Source organism: Copadichromis virginalis, linkage group LG12 (assembly GCF_057382275.1).
Source record: "Copadichromis virginalis isolate Kocher_CV1m ecotype Utaka linkage group LG12, C_Virginalis_male_GT1.1, whole genome shotgun sequence".
NCBI classification, from domain to species: Eukaryota; Metazoa; Chordata; class Actinopteri; order Cichliformes; family Cichlidae; genus Copadichromis; species Copadichromis virginalis.
This window is the reverse complement of record NC_140629.1, coordinates 20964592-20984164: the sequence shown is the minus strand read 5'-3', so window position 1 is coordinate 20984164 and position 19573 is coordinate 20964592. Positions and strand designations below refer to the sequence as shown.

The following is a 19573-nucleotide window of genomic DNA, read 5'->3' as shown; positions in this document are numbered from 1 at the left end:
TGCGTTTTTGTTGCATAAACTGAAACATATCCTTTATGTCTTGAGTGTAGATTGTGTACGCCTATATTATGTTAGGGTCTTGGTATAAATACTTAATGCCTATCATTAGGGTTTAGGCTGTAAATGAAAGTAAAACAATTTAAATAGCATGACAACAAAAACAAGGGAGAGAATAAAGGAGTAGGAAGAAGTATAAGCTTATTATTCCCACCACATCGCCACTGTTTAGTATAATCATCATTGTAACTTCCTATTTAAGTTCTGTCCTATCATAAATCTTTATTTGTTGTTATTATACTAAAACAACAAAAACACACACATAGTCCAAAACGTGGAGCTTGTTAATGATCTGAAGGCAGTTGGGACCACAGTCACAGAGAACACTTTCTGTAACACACTACACTGTAATGGACTGAAATCTTGCAGTGCCTGCAAGGTCTCCCTGCTCAAGAGGGCACAGTACAGGCCGTCTTAAGTTTGCCAGTGAACATCTAAATGATCCAGAGAAGATTTGGGGTCATTTCTGCTAAGGGTACAGGACAACTTAACTACAATGAAGGGTTGATGGACGGCACTGTAAAATCTGGATGAAAACCTCCTTCCCTAAGCCGGAATACTAAAGATGGGTCGTGGATGATAAAACCAAAACAAAACATACCACCAAGTCCACAAAGGAGTGGCTAAAGAAGAAGCAAATTATGATCATGCTGTTGCCTAGACAGTCTCTAGACCTCAGTCCTACAGAAAATCTGTGGAGGGAGCTGAAAAACAGCAACCAAGAACCCTAAAGGAGAGGGAACAAACCTGCTGACCAACTCCAAAAAACATCTTACTGCTGTGCTTGTCAAGAAGGGTTTGTTTTGCTTGGGATCAAATAGTCCCCTCAATGACATGAAAATCAACCTATAACTTTTATCTGTTTTTCTTGATTATAGTTTGATATTATGTCTCTCGCGATTAAAATGAAACTATCATAAAATCTAGGCACTGGTCATCTCTTTGGAAGTCAACAGGGAATGGAATAATTATTTCCCCCACTTTACACAAACATGCATACACATCCAAAATAGAATATAAAAACGCTGTATTTACCATATACACGAACGTCGTCCTCTCAGGAGAACCAAAAAACCTATTTTGGTAGGGGCGCAAGCATCCGTCGTGCACGTGGCCCCGCCTCCCGGTGGGAACATCCAATCAGATGTGAGTATTGTAATTTGACGGGAGGTCGTCAACAACTGATCGGAGAGGAGGAAAAGTGTCATTTGCTCGTGTGTTTGTTGTTTGCCGAGCGTTTTAGCGAGCAAGAGTAGTTCATGTGTTTTTAGCTCAAGGTGTATTAGTTAACGACAACCGCCCCTTACTCGCTTTTTAACTTGAATAAACAGCTATGGGCGATAAAGTTATGGAAAGCGGCTAACGTTAGCTAACTGAATGTATTTCAGTCGGTTACAATTGTCAGAAGTTGGCTAGTTTCAGGCTAGCTACTACGTAGTTAGCTACCGCTAGTGTAGTGTCAGGGAGCCTGCGGTGGGTTGTTGCCAGCGATAAAATCATTTCGGCTGTCTAGCGTCTTTGAGAGTGCAGAGGTTTCCCAATTTTTTTGTTTTGGACGGGACAAGATCTTTTGAGATATCTTACCATGGATTTGTTTGACAGTAACAGTTCAGGTAAGTAGACACGGGCAGAGGGTACAGTAAAAGAGCAAGCTAACAGCAGCAGGCCAGCTAATAACTGTCGGGACATTTGGCTGGGAGTGACATTCACCCGAGGACACATGCTGCGATTGACTTTTTAAAAACTGTATTAAAGCAGCTTTGTCTTTGCTGCGTAATTTCCTTAATTTTACTCTCAATCGATCTTGTTGATTGTTGATAGTCCTACCGTGACATGACACTTACATTTGCATACGAGTTTCATTTCCCCATAAGCATCAATCAGTGGGCTGCTTAAATATTTTAACTGAAATAAAGATAGTGAAACACATTTCTAACAGCTTAAGAACAGAGGTTGTGTTAACACAGCACCCTGTTACGTTTCAAGTTATCTGTAACAGCATAGCAGCACTGTTCGCTCGATATAAGTGTGCTTGGTTTGATAGCTGCTGTGTTTTCTCCTGACGTGGAGCGCCGATAAGTCACGCTCCCAGCCGCTCATGTTGTTTATAACCTCTGTTATGGTCCCAGGACGTGCATTGTTTTATTAGAGCAAACAAAAGAGAGGGCTGTGTACACACTATAACAGCTCAGAGGAAAGTAGCAGCAGCAGCAAAATCACTGTAGTTTGACTTCCTGTTTTTGTGTATCTTTGCGTGCAAGTAAGGAGGTTTGATTGTGACTTGGTGATTTTCTGAGACCAAACTTGTATTTCGTAATCACATTTTCATCAGATAATGATGTTAAAACGTTTACATATTCTCCCTTCCTATAAACTTTAAAGAGTGAGCCATTTTGCAGTGTGTTTTCTGTGTTTTATTACTTGGGGACACACCTGCCAAACACAGGCACATATTTAGCTGTAGTTCTGTGAGTCTGCTGTTGGGTTTGTACTTGTTTTGCATAAACAGGAAAACCCCAGTTTGCCGATAGACTGCTTTAGTGTATTTACACACAGACCTGTGGGTGTTTTACATTTATCCTGCTTAATCATAACCATCACCATAACCACTTCTCTCTTCTGAGAATGTCATTTTGCTCATATGAAATATCTGTTTAACGTGTTTAGTCACTGCTATTCTTATAAACCCTTGTAGACCTTCCACTTTGCCCATTGCTTAGCTCCTAACCTATTTATAGATATTCATCATGCAGCAGTGTGGTCCAGACAGGGAGACTGTGTCGACCCACGCTGTCATATCAGAAACACTGTACTGAGCACACAAGGAGCAAAATAATTCACCTCTGACATTTCTGGTCTGCTGACTTTCTTTGGGAGTTAAAGCTCATCTTTGTTTGCTGTAGTTGTTTTTGAGTGAACACTTTAGGTGTTCAGTGTCTTTCTGTGCTTTCCACTTACAGCCATGAAATGGAAAGTGAAAACTGTTTAGGCTGTAAAACCATGAATGGACTGTGGGGCTGAAACTGCAGAGTTGCACAGTTCATCATTTTAATACTTTAGTTATTGAATTAGGAAGTTGAACATGCCTCTGATTGTTTCAGGAATTACTGTGGGGAAAGTCTGGCTTCCAGGCAGTGACTTAAAGTTTGTAAAACAAGGCCTTCTCTTGTCATAAAGCTGCATATGCAGGTTAGTTTGAGGAAATGCACGCCTTTAAAAACTGCATGTGACATGGTCTAGTGATGAGTAGTCTTTGCTTTAGCGTTTTCCTATTTGGGGACTTTTTTCACTTCTTTTCCCTGTGGAGAAGAAGTTATTCCAGGTTTGTAATGTCTGCAGTTTAGTCTTTCAACAACCTGATAAACCTGTTCTGTGTAGATAAAAGAAGCAGGAAATACTGAAGAAGGTGTTCTAACGGGAAATTGCAAAAACTCTGTGAGCACTTTATGAAACGTGGCTTTGTGTTGAAAGCGCATTCAGTGACAACATTGCTCTTTGTGCCAGATAGTCTCTTCTGCTACTCTGTAATTCTACATCTTAATTCTGTTACATCTCTCTCCTTTCAATCATTTCCCTTTTTTTTTAGCAGCATCTGTCTGATTTCTCTTCCTCTTTGTGCTACAGAGCGTGCCAGCCTGCCGAGGAACATGATTGAGAACAGCATGTTTGAAGAAGAGCCCGATGTTGTGGATTTAGCCAAAGACTCCACAGCCTTTCCGGTATGCCAGTATGTCAGGGTTGATAATGTGAGCGAATTGGGGCAAATAGTTGTAAGCTGCTTCTGTCTGACAATGCTATCTCTTCATCATGGTAATACTTCATATGCAGTTTTAGTTTTCAGTCACCGCAGTGATGCTGCATCATACAGCCTTATAGATAAAGTCTTTACACTTTCTCATTCTCTAATAGTCACCAAATCCTCTCTTAAAGCTCCTCGATCCTTTTGCAGCTGCAGAAAGGACAGCTACAATCATTATTAAAACACATCTTCTTTCATTACCTGTTATCTGGACTCTTCTCTTACCTGATTATTGTTTTTATCATTCATTTCTCTGCACTCAGTCTCGTCACCCCCTCTACATATGACATTTTACCCCGTGCTAACTAACTTACATGGAAAGTCTATACAATGAATAGGAATCTGCATGATTTAACCAGAGGATAATAGAACCTACTGGATATGCTCTCTCCAGACGTTTCCTGCTCTTGATCCAGATGAAGTGACATATGAACCCCGTAGTTCACGGTTACTTGTGCGAGGCCTGGGGGAAAACGACATGGATGACGATGAGGAGGACTGCGAGTCTTCAGCACGTTTGTTGGGCATGTCTTTTATGAACCGAAGCTCTGCTCACAGATCCAACTCTTCTCCTTACACCAGACAGGCACCACCAAGGTAAAGTATGGGATAATGTGCAGCAAGTTTACTTAAAAAATTATTTTTTCTCTGTGGCATATAGGGCTTCATAAATACTTTAGTATTATTATATGATCTGAGTATTTTTGGAAAACAAATTTTGACTTAGTGAGTCGGAAGATAAAAGTACAGCATGTACAACAACATTGGTAGTCCCTGTTTGCCCAGCAGAGTTGTTAGTACTGTTGAAAAACAAATATATATTTATGAAGAGACATGCTGTTAGGAGTCCTGTCAGAAAACTTGTGGCTACAATTCCAATTTTGTTTTAAAACTATATTATGTCATTGTGCCAAGAATGAAATGACAGCAATGACAACACAGGCTAAGATGGTCTAAGTTTGAGTTGTGCTTCCGGATCAAAAAAGTAACCATTAAATATAGCAAAGTCATAGTTAAAATAATTGTGCAGGTTAACCTCAAAGTACTGTTATTGACTACATAAGGTAAATGTTAAAAAAAGCTGTATGCAGATACCACATCCTGTCACATAATAAAAAACTTTCGCATGTGAAGGCTTCAACTTTCACCGGCAAACTGTCTCATACTGAAAGATGATCATTTTTATACTCGCTGTCTAAATGCCGGTTATGAAAGCTCGCATTAACCAAAACTTGACAATCAAGTTAGCAGAGAGATCCTCTTCATATTTAAAATGAGTTAGTGTAAGTAATGTTAATCTCGTTTTGATTTCAGGTCATGTTCACGACCCTCATCACGTACCATAGTTGTATGTGTGTTATTCCTCGTGATAGTGGCCTCAGTGACCATGGTATTCTACTTCCTACCTGGCTGCACCTTTACTAAAGTAAGGAAAATATTAATTAGTCTTCAAGAATATCAATTTCAGAGCAAAAACATTTTATTTTTCTCCATGCTCAGTCACACATTCATTGCTCACTCCAACTCTCTATCCTCTGCAGGCAGGTTGTCATAAGCCAAACAAGACCAATCCCATTGAGCCAGTCTACCCCATCTCCACAAATGGTGAATTGTTTCCATGGGCACAGCTCCGACTCCCTCAAAGCATAAAACCTCTCAGCTATGACCTCACCCTGAACCCCGACCTCGACAAAATGACCTTCACGGGCAGAACTGTTATCAGCATGTCTATACTTCACAGCACAAACCGCATTGTATTCCATGGTGCTAATCTCAACATTACCAAAGCAACCTTCAAAGTGGGTTTGAAGAGAATTTTTTGTGTTCTGATGAATAAATTTACTTTTTTTTTTTTTTGTCTGCTAGTCTGTGACTAACACTTTCTCTCTTCCAGTTGGGTGATGGGCAGGCCAGTGATGTGACTGTACTGGAATACAAACCCAGACAGCAGTTAGCTGTTAATTTCTCAGAGGAGCTGAAAGCAGGCCAGTACTGTGTTTTGACAATGGAATATTCTGCCAACTTCTCAAACGCATATGATGGTTTCTACAAGAGCTTCTACATTGATAAGGATGAAAACAAAAGGTACCCCTTGCTCATTGGCTGTTTATTAGCAGGCTACTTACCACAAGCTTTTAAGGTGGCGGTAATTAAGGCATTACTTAAAAAGTTCTTATTTGTTCCAGCTGTTGTAACTAATTATAGACTGTTTTTAATCTTCCTTTTAGTTCAAAGAATCTTGAAAGACTAGTTAACTAGACTAGTTAATCAGTCAAGATTGAGAGTGCATCATAGCACTGAAACAGTATTAGTGAAGGTTATGAAACATCTTCTAATGGCCTTTGGCAATGAACTCATATCTGCGTTTGTCCTGTTAGACCTCAGTACAGTGTTTGCTACCACTGACCACAAGATTTTACTACAGATATTAGAACATACTGTTTGTATTAGATGAACTGTGCTGCAATGGTCTGAGTCATATCTGTTGGATAGATTTCCAATTAGTTAGTCGTGGAGTTCTGTGCTGGGACCAATACTTTTTACTTTATACTTGCTTCATTTAGGCAACCTTATAACAAAACACTGCATACAGTTTTATTGCTATGCAGATGATGCACAGCGTTATTTATCCATGAAGCCAGGTCATGCAAATCAACTAGTTAAATTAAAGGGATGTCATAAACACATAAAGGCCTAAATTACTTCTAAATTCAGATGTAACTGAGGTTATTGTACTCAGCCCTAAAAATCTAACAGGATATTTACTTCAGATGGCCTCATAGTGTTACCTTTAGTAACACTGTGAGTCATCTTGGAGTCATTTTGACCAGGATATGTCCTTCAGCGTGCACATCAAGCAAATATATAGGACTGCCTTCATTCATGTGGACAAGATCTTTAAAATTAGAATCATCCTGTCAGAATGATGCTGAAAAACTAGTTTATGCATTTATTACTTCTTGCTGGACTGTTGTAATGCATTGTTATCAGGCTGTCCTTAAAAGTCCACGAAAACCCTTCATTTGATTCTAAATGCTGCTGTGAGACTAGAAAGAAAGACCGTATTTCTCTTATTGGCACCAGAATTTAATTTAAAATTTTTCTCCTTATATACAAAACCTTGAATAATCAGGTCCCACCTTATCTTTAAGACCTCTTAGGACCATATCACCTCATTAGAGCACTTTGCTCTCAGATTCAAGGTTTAATTTTGGTTCCTACAGTTTTTAAAAGTAGAATCGGAGGCTTCATCGATCAGGTCCGTGTATTTTGGAACCAGCACCCAGTTTGGACTTGAAGAGACAGACGGCTTCTCCCACTCTACTTTTACGTTTTAAGATTAGGTTCAAAGCTTTCTTTTTTGATAAAGATTACAGTCAAGCCTGGGTCTAATGACCCTGACTCATACTGTACTAAGCGTAGGCTATTGGGGGCTTCCCATGATGCACTGACAAGTTCATCTTCACTCATTTCTTTTCACTCCCTGTGTGTTTATACACTACTAGTGCATTTAATCATTAGTACTTATAAAACTCCTGCCTTTTCTCTTATAGTTTTCCTTTTGACCTGTTTCTCTCTGCTGTCTACCCTTTCCCTTCACTCTCAACTGGCAGATAGTTGTCATTTCCCGAGCCTGGTTCTGCTGGAGGTTTCTTCCTGTTAAAAGGGTTTTTTTCTTTCCTACTGTTGTCACGTGTTTGCTCACACGGGGATGTCTTGTTGGAGTTTTTTTCTAATACTGTAGGGTCTTACACTTAAAATATACTTCACATTAAGGCGACTATTGTTGTGAATTGGTGCTATATAGGAACAATTGAATTGGTTCTGCCATAAGTACAGACTATGGAGTCAGCTCATCTCATCGCCACAGTCTAACAAATGAGTGCTTTAAAAATAACAAATACAGAAAGAAAATGTTTTATGGAGTTTAAACATTTCCAGCATGGTCATGTTCACCCCCTCTTTTCCCCAGAGTCCTAGCAGCAACACAGTTTGAGCCGCTGTCGGCCAGGAAAACCTTCCCTTGTTTTGATGAACCAGCTTTCAAAGCGACATTCCTGATTAAAATCAGCAGAAAAAAAACCTACATGACTCTTTCAAACATGCCCAAGGTAATTTAAAATGAATGAGTTTTGCATTATGATACTAATGGTTGAAACATTCTACTCAGTGTTTTATAAGGCTTCATTCATATGTGGTTGAATTATTTTTATTCACTTGTTCATTTGTTATTTTTGGCAGTATCCGACTAGATTTAAATGTATGAAAACTGACACAAGGTTTGAATTACATTTGGTTACAGTAGCATGAGAGTTTAACATCCTAATAGAGGTTTGGCTTTTGAAGAAGTGATTCGTCTTTTTTTGTACAGATGCTGAATGGTGACAATTTTAAATTAATGCCAGCTGTTACATACCGGCTTGGATGTACAAAATGAAATATGCTTTCTTCTGAGGAGGCTTACATGATGGGTTTGTCCACTGTATTATAGAGTTCACAGAGTTTCGATTTTTTAAGATACTGTCAGTTGCAGTAAACTTACAATTGTGCTTTGTCACTATGTAACCACAGTTTACAAAGCATAATTATAATAATATCCTGTCCTGAAGACTTTGTAATTCTTGTAACCACTATGGCTTCTCAGGTCACGGTGGGGGTACAGTCAATACTACCAGATGGTGTGCTGCACTGCTGTATTCATCCACAATAAGTCAACAATACTGATTTATTGCAGAGGACTTCAATACATCCTTGTTTTGTGTATTTCAGGCAAAATCCACAAATCTCTCCAATGGCCTTGTGCAGGATGAGTTTGAAAAGACCAGTGTTAACATGAGCACTTACCTGGTGGCCTTCATCGTTGCTGACTTCACCCCTAACACCAAAAATGTTTCAGAAACCCAGGTAGGTCTAGCAGAGAAATATTTTTCTGTTTCAGTTCAGCCTCTGCAAATATTTTTTTTTAAATGTATTTTTCAGTGAGGCTGTGCTGTTGTTGATAAACTATATATATGTGTATACATATAAATACCTTTTATTGTTTGTGTTAGGTGTCAGTCTACTCTGTACCAGAGAAAAATGGGCACACTGAGTATGCTCTGACCATAACCTCTAAACTGCTGGAGTTTTACAATAACTTCTTTGACATTAATTACCCTCTCAAAAAACTAGGTGAGTAAACCAATGGATATTTAATTATACACACTCTGTGCTCTATCCTTGTGTAACTGTTCTCCCCCTGTCCCGTTTTTACACAACCCCATATGCTGTCTTTCTCTGGTGTCAGACTTGGTAGCTATTCCTGACTTCCTGGCAGGAGCCATGGAGAACTGGGGGCTAATCACTTTTCGGGAAACCACTTTGTTAGTGGGCAAAGAGTCTTCTCTCCTGGAAAAACAAGTGGTGGCTTCTGTCATAGCACATGAGCTTGCTCATCAGGTACTTTTGTTTGTGTTTGTATCTGTGAAAAGAAACAGTGAATATGTTCACATGTCCAATGTTTTTTTGTTTTTTTTTGTTTTACAGTGGTTTGGAAACCTGGTGACTATGACATGGTGGAATGACCTGTGGCTCAACGAAGGCTTTGCCACTTACATGGAGTACATGTCACTGCAGGAAGTGTCGCCCGACCTGGAAACTGTACGTTCTGCCGTGTAGCTTGCCAAATTATTTGTCATAGTTTTAAATCAGATAATGTTATGTGCTCCTACATATGCAGTATGTCCTGTTTGTTTGCAGGGTAATTTATTCCTCTCAGTGCGGTTCAGAGCCCTAGACAAAGATGCACTAAACTCCTCGCACGCTGTGTCGACAGACGTTAATACAACAGAACAAGTAGAGGAGATGTTTGACTCTGTCTCTTATGAAAAGGTAAACTCTGACTTATAAGTACATCACATGCTGTTCATTAATTCACTTAACTTTGATTTCTAGCTGTTCATTTAAGGAAATAGTGACCCTCACATGAATTCTTGATAGTTTATTGCTAGTTTATTATTCTTTGTCTTCCAGGGTGCATCCATTCTTCTAATGCTGAATGCTTCCTTCCCCGGAGATCAACAGTTCAGAAAGGGTATCATTGAATATCTCAAACAGTTCAGTGGATTAAATACAGACACTGATGACCTCTGGAACAGCCTCACACAGGTATTAGTGGTGTGTTTTTTATGTTCATGCATATGTGTGTTTTTACTGACACAGTGGCTGGTTATTTTTTCCCCTTTGTGAAGTGGGATTGTGGCAAAATGTAGCCTTGGTAAAATTTACCATAGAGCTTGACCAATACAGTATTTTTAAGACCAATACCAATATTTGTTGATTTAAAAATCAATTTTTTTTCTCTTTCTGTCGCACAACACCTATTTATTTACTCATTTACACTCTCCCTAAATCTGCATGGATCAGCTGGTTGTTGTGTTAAAAGATGTGCATGACTAATTGACTAGAAGTTCAAACGTTGCTGCTAGAAATAAGAGTTGGCTATATGTAGCATTCTTATTTTTTTAAATGGAAGATATTGTCAAAGATGTTACACAACCGCTGGGCACTGTCAGACTGCAGCCTTTACAGTTGGCTGCACACACCTCTCTGTGTGTCCGTGAAAGGAAATTGTAAATGAACGAGGGAAAAGTAAAACAGATGGCTGCCAGAGTGCTGCCTGCGCTTATCTGTAGTACTTTATAGTAAAGCATGAGCAGCCGTAGGTTGGTTTTGCCAGAATAAACTGGAGTAAACTGGAGTGTAGAAGCTAGACAGGAAGAAACTGAGGCTACTGCTGCTAGTTCTGCTATGGCTAGCCAAAGGCTGTAAGTTAATCTGATATTGTGCATATTTACAACATTATACAGAATGTAAAGTGCCGCACCTTTAAGCAACATTTAAAACATGATTGTCTAATAAGAAATATGATTAATGGGTTCATATAGCCCTTAAAATACAAATGAAATATTTGTAAGAAGGTTCTGACCTTTGGGCTCGTTGAGTAAACAAAGTTTTTCTCTCTCATTTAAACGGCTAGAAAATTAGTCACCAGGATGTATCCTAGTTCCAAACACCCATGTTACCAAAAAGGAAGATGCATAGTGCCCTCTGGTGAACAAACTATGTAACACCAACACTCATAACCTGGTTAAAGAGTGTTTCTCCTGTCCCTGCTTTACTTTTTTTTTTTTTACTTGTCATCTATCAACATTATACTTGCTGATATCAAACTAGTAAATAGATAATGCCTGATGGGCTCTAATCTACTGTAGCAGCAACTACAAGTGCTTTATCTGTACTATACTGTTTACGTCTTTGCATATAAGGAAAGATTTTGTTAGTGGATAGCATTGCAACTATGCAAGATACAGATGATTATATATGAGTCCTGAGTAGGCTCTTATAAGGCCTTTTGAAAATAGTCCTGTTAAATATAGATATGTTATATTACCTTGTTTTCTAACTTGGTAAATAGTCTCATAATGGAGATTATTTAGAACTTCTTTTTTTAAATAGATATTTTTATTCTGTTTACTCTTTGCTGAGGTATTGCAGTCAATCTATAATTCAAATGTAGCTAATATGCTCTACATAGAATGTTCCCTTGCTTGTTCTCTTGCTTATTCCCTTTTGATGGCAGAGCACAAGACAGATGCAAAGACTATATAATTGTGACAAGAGTGTTTCAACCTAATGACCTCAGTTAAAGTTGATGCTTTCATTTGCTTAGTCATCTTATTGTCTGCCACAATGCTAACAACTTGATCAACAAGTCTCTCATAGTTTAGAGTTTATCTTTGATCTGTTCATCAAAGAGATCTTTTTGGATAGATTCTGTGAGTAGTGTACACTTTGTTGCCATTTGGATACTAGAAATTGTAATTGTTTGCACAAATTTTGAGAATATAGCTGCAAAATATGAGTCCCCTTCTACACTAATTCTCATGTGTGGAGAAAAAATGAAAGCGTGACATTTGGCTGCACACACAGATCAAATATTCCCCTTCCTATCCTCAGACCGATAAGTCCACGCACCACATGAATGTATCGCAGATGATGACATCGTGGACATCACAGAAAGGCTTCCCACTGGTCACTGTGAACCTCATGGGAAACCAGGTGACACTCGCACAGGAGCACTTCTTGCTCACATCTGACAATACCACGCATACGTCAAGGTGGGTTACACATTACCACACAGACAGACAGACACACATAAATCATAAGGACACCACCGTGCTAACTGTAGTGTGCACTCTGTTTAGCTTGTGGCATATTCCAGTGACGTACGTGAACGACAGCTGTAGTTTGGCCCCTGAGTGCAGACAGGTTTTCACTCTGAAAAATAAATCAGGTAAAAGACTAAAATAGAAACCTATTCTAATTGTCCTTGGCTGAGCTGCTCTCGAATGAAAAGTTTTAAGTGTATTCATGTGTTTATTTGTTTTGTTTTGGGGTTTGTTTGTTTTTTTTGTATTTTCAGACACATTTAAGCTGTCAAAAAATGTAACTTGGCTGAAGTTGAACTACAAAAATACAGGCTTCTACATAGTGGACTACGGAAAGGATGGCTGGTCTGCTCTTGCTCAAGCTTTGTTCTCAAATGTCGGCGTTCTTACACACGAGGACCGTGCTTCACTTATACATAACATCTTTGCTCTCTCCAGGTATCAAAGTCTTTTAATTGCATTTAGTGATGAAAGTCTTTTTTAAATTTCTTCTGCTTCATTTTGATGCTCTGCTGTTCCTCGTTTGTCCCGTGTCGTCACTAGATTGGGACGTGTGTCCTTCCTGCAGGTCATAAATCTACTGAAATATGTCTCAGCGGACACTGAGACTTCTCCTGTGACAGAGGCCCTTTTACAGCTCAATAATATCTACCGACAGCTTGAAAAAAGACAGGAGTCTAATCTTGCATCCCGCATGAAGGTATTGAACTCACACCCAAGAAATTAGATTTTCAGTAAAGACAGAATTTTTAAAGTTTTGCTTCTGACTCCAAAACAATGGATTTTAAATCAAACTGCCAAGATGTGATTGAAGTGCAGACTTGAATCTTTAATTCAGGGGGTTTAATAAAAAACTTTACATTAGCTGTATCTGGGGTAGTTTTCAATACCTGGCTAAAAGTCCTTTGCAGTCCTGCCTGAAGTCTAGGACTCACAGGTATCCCCAGTTGGTGTGTTTTCTCCCTTAAGATGTTCTGCTAAGCCTTTACTGCAGCCACCTTCAGCCGCTGCTTATTTGTGGGTCTCTCTGTCTTCTTTTTCAGTTTGACTGAAAAGTTGCTCTATTTGATTGAGATCAGGTGAATGTCTTGGCCATTGAAGAATGCCTCGTTTTTCTTGGACTGATTTTGCAATGTACTTTGGTTTGTCATCCATTTATACTGTTAAGAGTTTTCTGATCAGTTTTGCCGCATTTCTCTGGATCTGAGCAGAGAGTATAGCCCTGTACACTTTACAATTCCTCCTGCTTCTTCTAGCAGCAGTGACTTCAACAGTAAACACGATTGACACAATTGTTACATTTCACAAAACGGCCAGTATGACGTTCTTTAATTTCACTATTAATCTACATCTTTTAACATTACTTCTTTTTTTTTTACGTCATATTACGTGATAAAACTTTAATTTGCTAAAAAAAAATCTGACTTTGATTTGACACTTAACACATAACGTATCTTTGATAAGGTCAGAGCAAGTCTTTTTCCTAGTTCATCTGCGTTTTGGCTTTATCATGCTAATGAATGTGTTTTGTTTTGGGGTTTGTTTTGTTTGTTTGTTTTTTGACAGAATTTTATTATGAGCAAATTTCGTAATCTGACGGCCAAACAAACATGGGAAGAAGAAGAGAATGTGTCCAAACAGGAGCTGCGCTCTGCTCTGCTGGAGATGGCCTGTAATCTGAATGATGAAAACTGCACCCAGCAGGCCACGTCCCTGTTCAAAAAGTACATGGAGTCAAATGGTACCCTCAGGTACGTCCAGAGCACAACAAACATTTCATTGTCTTACTCTGCTTCGTTTCAAGCTGGTAACACGGTGAACAGTATTAGTCAAACATCATTTTAGAAATAGAGATTGACAGACCACGTGACTTTTGCGCATTGTATTGTGGGTAGGAGTGGCAACAAAATCAAAACACTGCATCAAGAGCTAGTATTTCCAGCATCATTAATTCTGCGGTTTTAATCCCTACTTGCATTTTATTTGCCCCCAAAACTGTTGTGTACAAAACGACGGTGAGTGTATGCACTCACAAAATGTTTAAAAACTTCAGATCCCTACAACAAGCCCAGGTCCAGTTTACTTTGGTGATTTGGACTATTCCATTTCACAGCTGTTGTTACATTTTTTTCTTTATCTCCTGGCCAACGCAATCTATTTGTCATTTCAGGTTGTAGTATTACACAACATTTTCAGATCTAATAGAAATAAAATAAGAATTCATTCAATTCAATGTCTCTATTTATAACTGGCATTATTGTTTCATTCTATTATAGAATCTTACAGGAAAGACGCAACATTGTATTCCATCATGCTTTATTAGCTGCTTCGGTGAAAAACAAATCAACAATGCCAAAAAACCATATTAAAACAACATATTGGAAAACAGTTATTCATCACTTGATTGCTTCAATACAACACTTGGGCACATATATGTGGGACTTTTCATGGCTGTTTTGAGCTCTCTCTCTCTTAACCGATCAAATCCCGCTGTGGTAGCAGCTTTAAAATCAGTATGACCCAGGTTGATAGAGGGTGCCCAGTCTGTATTCCAGCATTTTGTAGGCTGGTTTTCCTAAAAAACACAACAAACATTGGCCCGCAAAGCCACAGTGAACAAAGCAGCATAGCGTAACGAATTCATTTCAAATCAATATAAGACTTATTTGTAACCTACATCAACAATCATGTTAAACAGAAGACTTACCTTTATGGAAATGCTTGGAGCAGACTAACATGTGAACTGGAGTGTTCTGGGACATTATATTTGGTCTTCGAATGGCTGCAATCCAGGTCATCCGTCGGCTCTTTGTTACTTCGGAAACATGGCTTAAACAATTTCTCTTCCACAACGTAATCCGATAACAACTGATCTCTTTACCGGTCGGCTTCCCGTGGCTGGTATGCGACCGGCTATTGCAGTTAATAATACAACAGCATCTTGCCATTCTTTCTGTTTCTTTTTATCACTGTGTGACTGTTTTCATGTGAAAGCCTGCGTGTGCTAGTACCGCTTGCCACTCGTACCCATAATCCTTTGCGGTTTTACGCCACATTTTCAATCTCTATGGAAGGTGATGGGACCTAATGGAATCAGAAAATTAGAATTGAGTAGCAAAAGTAAAAGTCTGTTTCTTTTGTATTTATTGTCATAGGATTCCTGGTGATCTGCAGCAGACTGTATTTACAGTGGCTGGCCGGTCTGATGAAACCTGGGACGCTCTTTTCAACATATATGTACATGCCACGTACGATTCAGAGAAGCGGAAAATGCTAAAGGGCCTAGCATCCACTCAGAACCCACAACGTTTAGTACAGTAAGTTTTTTTTGTTTTTGTTTTTGCATTTGTTAATTATGCGCTATTTTAACAAAGTCCGTTTCCCCGCCCATTAATTTCATCTGCAACTCAAAGTCCTGCGATGCCATTAAAATGACTTCACTTGATTCCACCAGAGCAAAAGTTTGACATACTCAAGGTCTCACAGTTACTCACCTTGTCAGTGCTGTAGTTATATTACTGTAGTTTACATGTAAAAATTGTTACTGACCCTGCGAAGTATTTATAGTTTGTTTTTTGTTTCTGGCATAAGCAATCTTGATGTTTACTGACTCAGCAGGTGGAAAACTGTTATTAAATTACTTCAAACTTGTTCTGCGTTTGGGGCATCATTATACTGTAATGTATAATGGTGCCCCACACATCTAAACAAACTGATCTTCAATAAGTTGATTAGACTGCATTTTGGGGATGCTAGATTATGTTAGAATGTAGCTGATGTCTTTTTCAGTAAGTCCATCCATTTATTTCCATCCATGCGGGTGTGAATAAACAGCAGCCTACGCAGAGAAGCACAGACCTTGCTCCACCAGCTCTTCTGGTGTAAACTCAGTTGCTCCCAGATGTAATCTCTCCAGCATGTCCTTGGTCTGCCCCAGGGGCTCTTACTGGTAGAACAGGCACAAAACATCTCATCCAAAAGGGGCCCAGAAGGGATCCTAGTCACCTCTGCTGGGATCTTTCAAAACAGAGGAGTAGCAGCTCTACACTGAGTCCTGTCTCCATGGAAGACCCCAGACAGCCTTCAAAGAAAGATCATTTCTGCTGCTTGCATCGGTCTTATTCTTTTGGTCACTACTCAGAGCTTGTGATCATAAGTGAGAGCAGGGACATAGATCATAGATTGATGTGACTGGTGAATCGCAACATCTGCTAGACACTGCCCTGTCTCTCTGTACATCTGCATTTATTTATCATGGATATTTAACAAGTCGTGAAAATGTTGTTATTAAAAGGTTGAGATTTGTATATTAGAAGTTATTTGTTTTAAAACCTGTTAATATAATAGTTATAAACCTTTGAGATGTACGGCAGTGGTGTCAAACGTGTGTCAAACACCAAAGGGTCCAATTCGACCCACTGGATGGCTTTACAGTAAAGTCATTAACTCCCCTGAATTTTCAATAGGATGTATTGTTAAGCCTTTTGTGATAATACCAGCATTAGTATACAGGAGTGAAAGTATAAAAAATGTTTCTAGATTTCAACAAGAAGTCAGCAAATGAAGATTTTGTGCATTTTCACATTGATCTGGGAATTGTAATGACCACAGACTTCCCAGTTATTTTGAAGTAATGCTATGTTCTGTTTTCTGGCACATTTTTAAGGGAGAGCGGCAAAGAGCATTACACTTTGGTTTATGGCTTCAGTTTTTTAAAATTCTCCTCTATCTCAACTTAAAGCTTTCAAAATGTACTTCTTTATACTAAAGATTGTTTGATCCCCACGCTGTGTAGTTACAATCAGGGTCCTTTTGACATGTTTGGTTTCTTTCTAGGATTCTGTCGTTTGGTCTGAGGGGAAGTCTCATTCAGACTCAGGAGTTGCCTTTGGTTATCAGCACTATGTGTCAGAGCTTTGCTGGTTGTTTGTTTGCCTGGGACTTCATACAAGAGAACTGGGACCGCCTCATAGAGAAGTAAGTTAGTCTCAGAGTTTCCCTTTGTATAGCATTTTGAGATAATTTCACCTGAAAATTCAACGATTTTGTCTTTTGGGCTGCAGGTTCCCTATTGGCTCCTTTGCCATCCAGGCAATCATCAAATCTGTTACCTCCCAGTCCTCCACACAGGCACAACTTCATAAAGTATGTCCTTAAGTCATTTCTTATGAGAATGCATTTGTTTGACTCTCAGTGTACTTGTTTCGTGAGCTGAGCTTGTGTGTTTTGATGTCTTATAGGTGCAGGCTTTCTTCTCTGGTCTGAAGGAGCGTGGCTCTCAGATGAGGAGCGTGCAGGAAGCTTTGGAAACCATAAAGCTGAATCAGCGCTGGATGGACAGGAACCTGCCTACACTCCGAAAATGGCTGTAACACAGATGCTCCAACAAGTCTCCACCCCAGTAACAAGCAACTGGGCTGTTTCTTTGAGACAACAACAGTATTTGCACTATCTTAGGACTGTGTCCTTTACCTCCCCTCATCCAGACCAGAGCGCTAATCAGTGGTTGTGCTCTAGCTGGTTGGACAGGTTGTTTTAATTTTTGAGATTGGTCCTGTAAGTTGTACATGATAGCTCAGGGTGGATCTGATTGTGTGTGTGTGATTGTGACAGGGGGTCGTCAGATGCAATACACACTCCTCATGTTTTATGCTGTTGACCAAACCTCTTCCGCAGTTCTCATCTAAACCTCACGCCTGAGCAGACAATCATGCTTTCACCCACACTCCTTTGGCCCAACCACCTCTCAGGCACCTTTCATCGTGAGCTGTAAAACGGCCACTTTAAAATAAACTCAATAGTATGATTAATGTCAATATTACTGTGTATGTGAAGATGCAGCTGTCAGGGATTTCTCAGCAATGATGAATTTAAATTAATGTTACTTGATAGATAGGATTATCCTTAGAGTTAAAGTAACCACGTGTCTTTTTGTTGGAAGAATATCTACCTGTCAGCCTGTACTAATTATTCATGCGATCCCAAGTGTTTGCTATACTAGTCATGGTTGGGCTACAAGATTTGTTCGTTGATGAGTAGATGCCAGTGTGTTGGTATTGAATGAATGTACTGACAAAAATATCCCACTGTGTACTGTAGATGATGTACAAAAAATAGTGCAGGTTTAAAATGATAGCCATTGTGTCTTAGGTGAGAGCAGGCAGTGCACACTGGAGCTAAACATTCATTTCTTCCTTCCTTTCTATCTCTCCCCCAAACTTTAATCCCAGCCAAGCTTTAATCAACAATTTTTTAATTTTTTTTTTTTTTCTTTTTAAATTTGGATCACTTTCCTGCAATGAAGTCACTTTACAGACTCACTCTTTGGCTTTTTCCGCTTGTAAAGTTGTAATTATAGTGTAGATATGCTCAACCCCAAAGCCTTTTCCCTTGCCGTTTTGGATGTACCATTTTAAACATCTAAACTTTAAACATTTTAATAATTAGCTTTCTCGTGTGTGTGTGTGTGTGTGTGTGTGTGTGTGTGTGTGTGTGTGTGTGTGTGTGTGTGTGTGACTGTACACATCTACCTGATCAGGAGTCTTGGTTAAAGTGTTTTACTGCATCTCTTGATTTGAGACAACACCTGGAGGTCATTTGCTCATGAATGTTGTGTTTTAAGGGCTAATGTGCATATTTAAGTATCCAAAGTATACAGAAGAACAATCCATGTTGATAGTTTGCTCAGTAAGCTGTTACTTGTCAGCCAAAAATAGGAATGTTTAAAGTTGGTCCAGTGTTAACCACCTCTGTATGTTCACTATTTATTGTCTTGAGATAGCTCCTCCAGTTTTGCAACAAGATGTTATTTAAGTACAGCTGTACCCTCAGCCAAAGCGGTACTTATTCACTCTATTGCTTGCCATGATTGGCAGGTGAAATGTGATCATCATTACATTCAGGAGGCCTGCATCTCTTTTTTGGTGGTCATAATATTGTTTGTTCCATTGATGTGTAAAAAAAAAACAAAAAAAAAAACCCAATGTCCAAAACAGTAACAACAGACTGTTGTTACAAAGGCATCTGTGCACAGTTGCTGGTAATGGTGGCCTTTTTTTTATTTCGGAGAATGCAACTATTCCTGTGAACAGGTGAGAACGATGGTGTACGGCACTGTGAAGAACTGAGATGGTACCGATTTGGTTACACTTTACCAGTAAAGTTTCCCCCTTTATTTATTCCATTATATCTATAATGACTTTACAGAAATATTTTGGAATCCTTGCATTTTTATCCTCCTGATGATTTTGGCTCATTTTCCTTAGAAAGGCCTTACTATCTTGTTACATTAGCCGGAGAGTTTGATTTTCATGTCTCATTTTCTGTCAGAGTCCTGGCAATCATAGTATGTGATGATAGGGCTACTGTAGAGGACCACATGTGCAGTAAAGCCAGTCAGACTGTCTTTGTTTTTGTTGCACATTAATGAAATGCTGTAGATGCTTTTATCATTTTGTTGCTCTTCATTTGAATAAAAATATAAATAATAAAGGGTTTTTTTTTTCTT

At 39.1% G+C, this 19573-nt stretch overlaps 1 protein-coding gene across 1 annotated transcript; it reads left to right on the top strand.

The window, feature by feature from the left end:
• The first annotated feature begins 1218 nt into the window (after positions 1 to 1218).
• lnpep (leucyl/cystinyl aminopeptidase) lies at positions 1219 to 19557 on the top strand. Its single transcript, XM_085475271.1, has 22 exons — positions 1219 to 1670; positions 3682 to 3776; positions 4251 to 4453; positions 5171 to 5282; positions 5398 to 5655; positions 5751 to 5941; positions 7830 to 7968; positions 8627 to 8761; positions 8908 to 9028; positions 9144 to 9295; positions 9383 to 9496; positions 9596 to 9727; positions 9869 to 10003; positions 11855 to 12015; positions 12103 to 12191; positions 12321 to 12504; positions 12610 to 12766; positions 13633 to 13817; positions 15222 to 15383; positions 16903 to 17043; positions 17130 to 17211; positions 17307 to 19557. The coding sequence occupies exons 1-22, from the start codon at positions 1643 to 1645 to the stop codon at positions 17436 to 17438; spliced, it is 3108 nt and encodes a 1035-aa protein (XP_085331397.1). The 5' UTR covers positions 1219 to 1642; the 3' UTR covers positions 17439 to 19557.
• Positions 19558 to 19573: the final 16 nt, after the last annotated feature.

What these genes read in the sequence shown, in the direction of transcription:
- lnpep (XM_085475271.1), top strand. Translation starts at nt 1,643, where the DNA reads ATGGATTTGTTTGACAGTAACAGTTCAG. An exon ending in ACCAGACAGGCACCACCAAG is followed by an intron (nt 4,454 to 5,170) that starts GTAAAGTATGGG and finishes TTTTGATTTCAG; the next exon opens with GTCATGTTCACGACCCTCAT. An exon ending in AACCCACAACGTTTAGTACA is followed by an intron (nt 15,384 to 16,902) that starts GTAAGTTTTTTT and finishes GTTTCTTTCTAG; the next exon opens with GATTCTGTCGTTTGGTCTGA.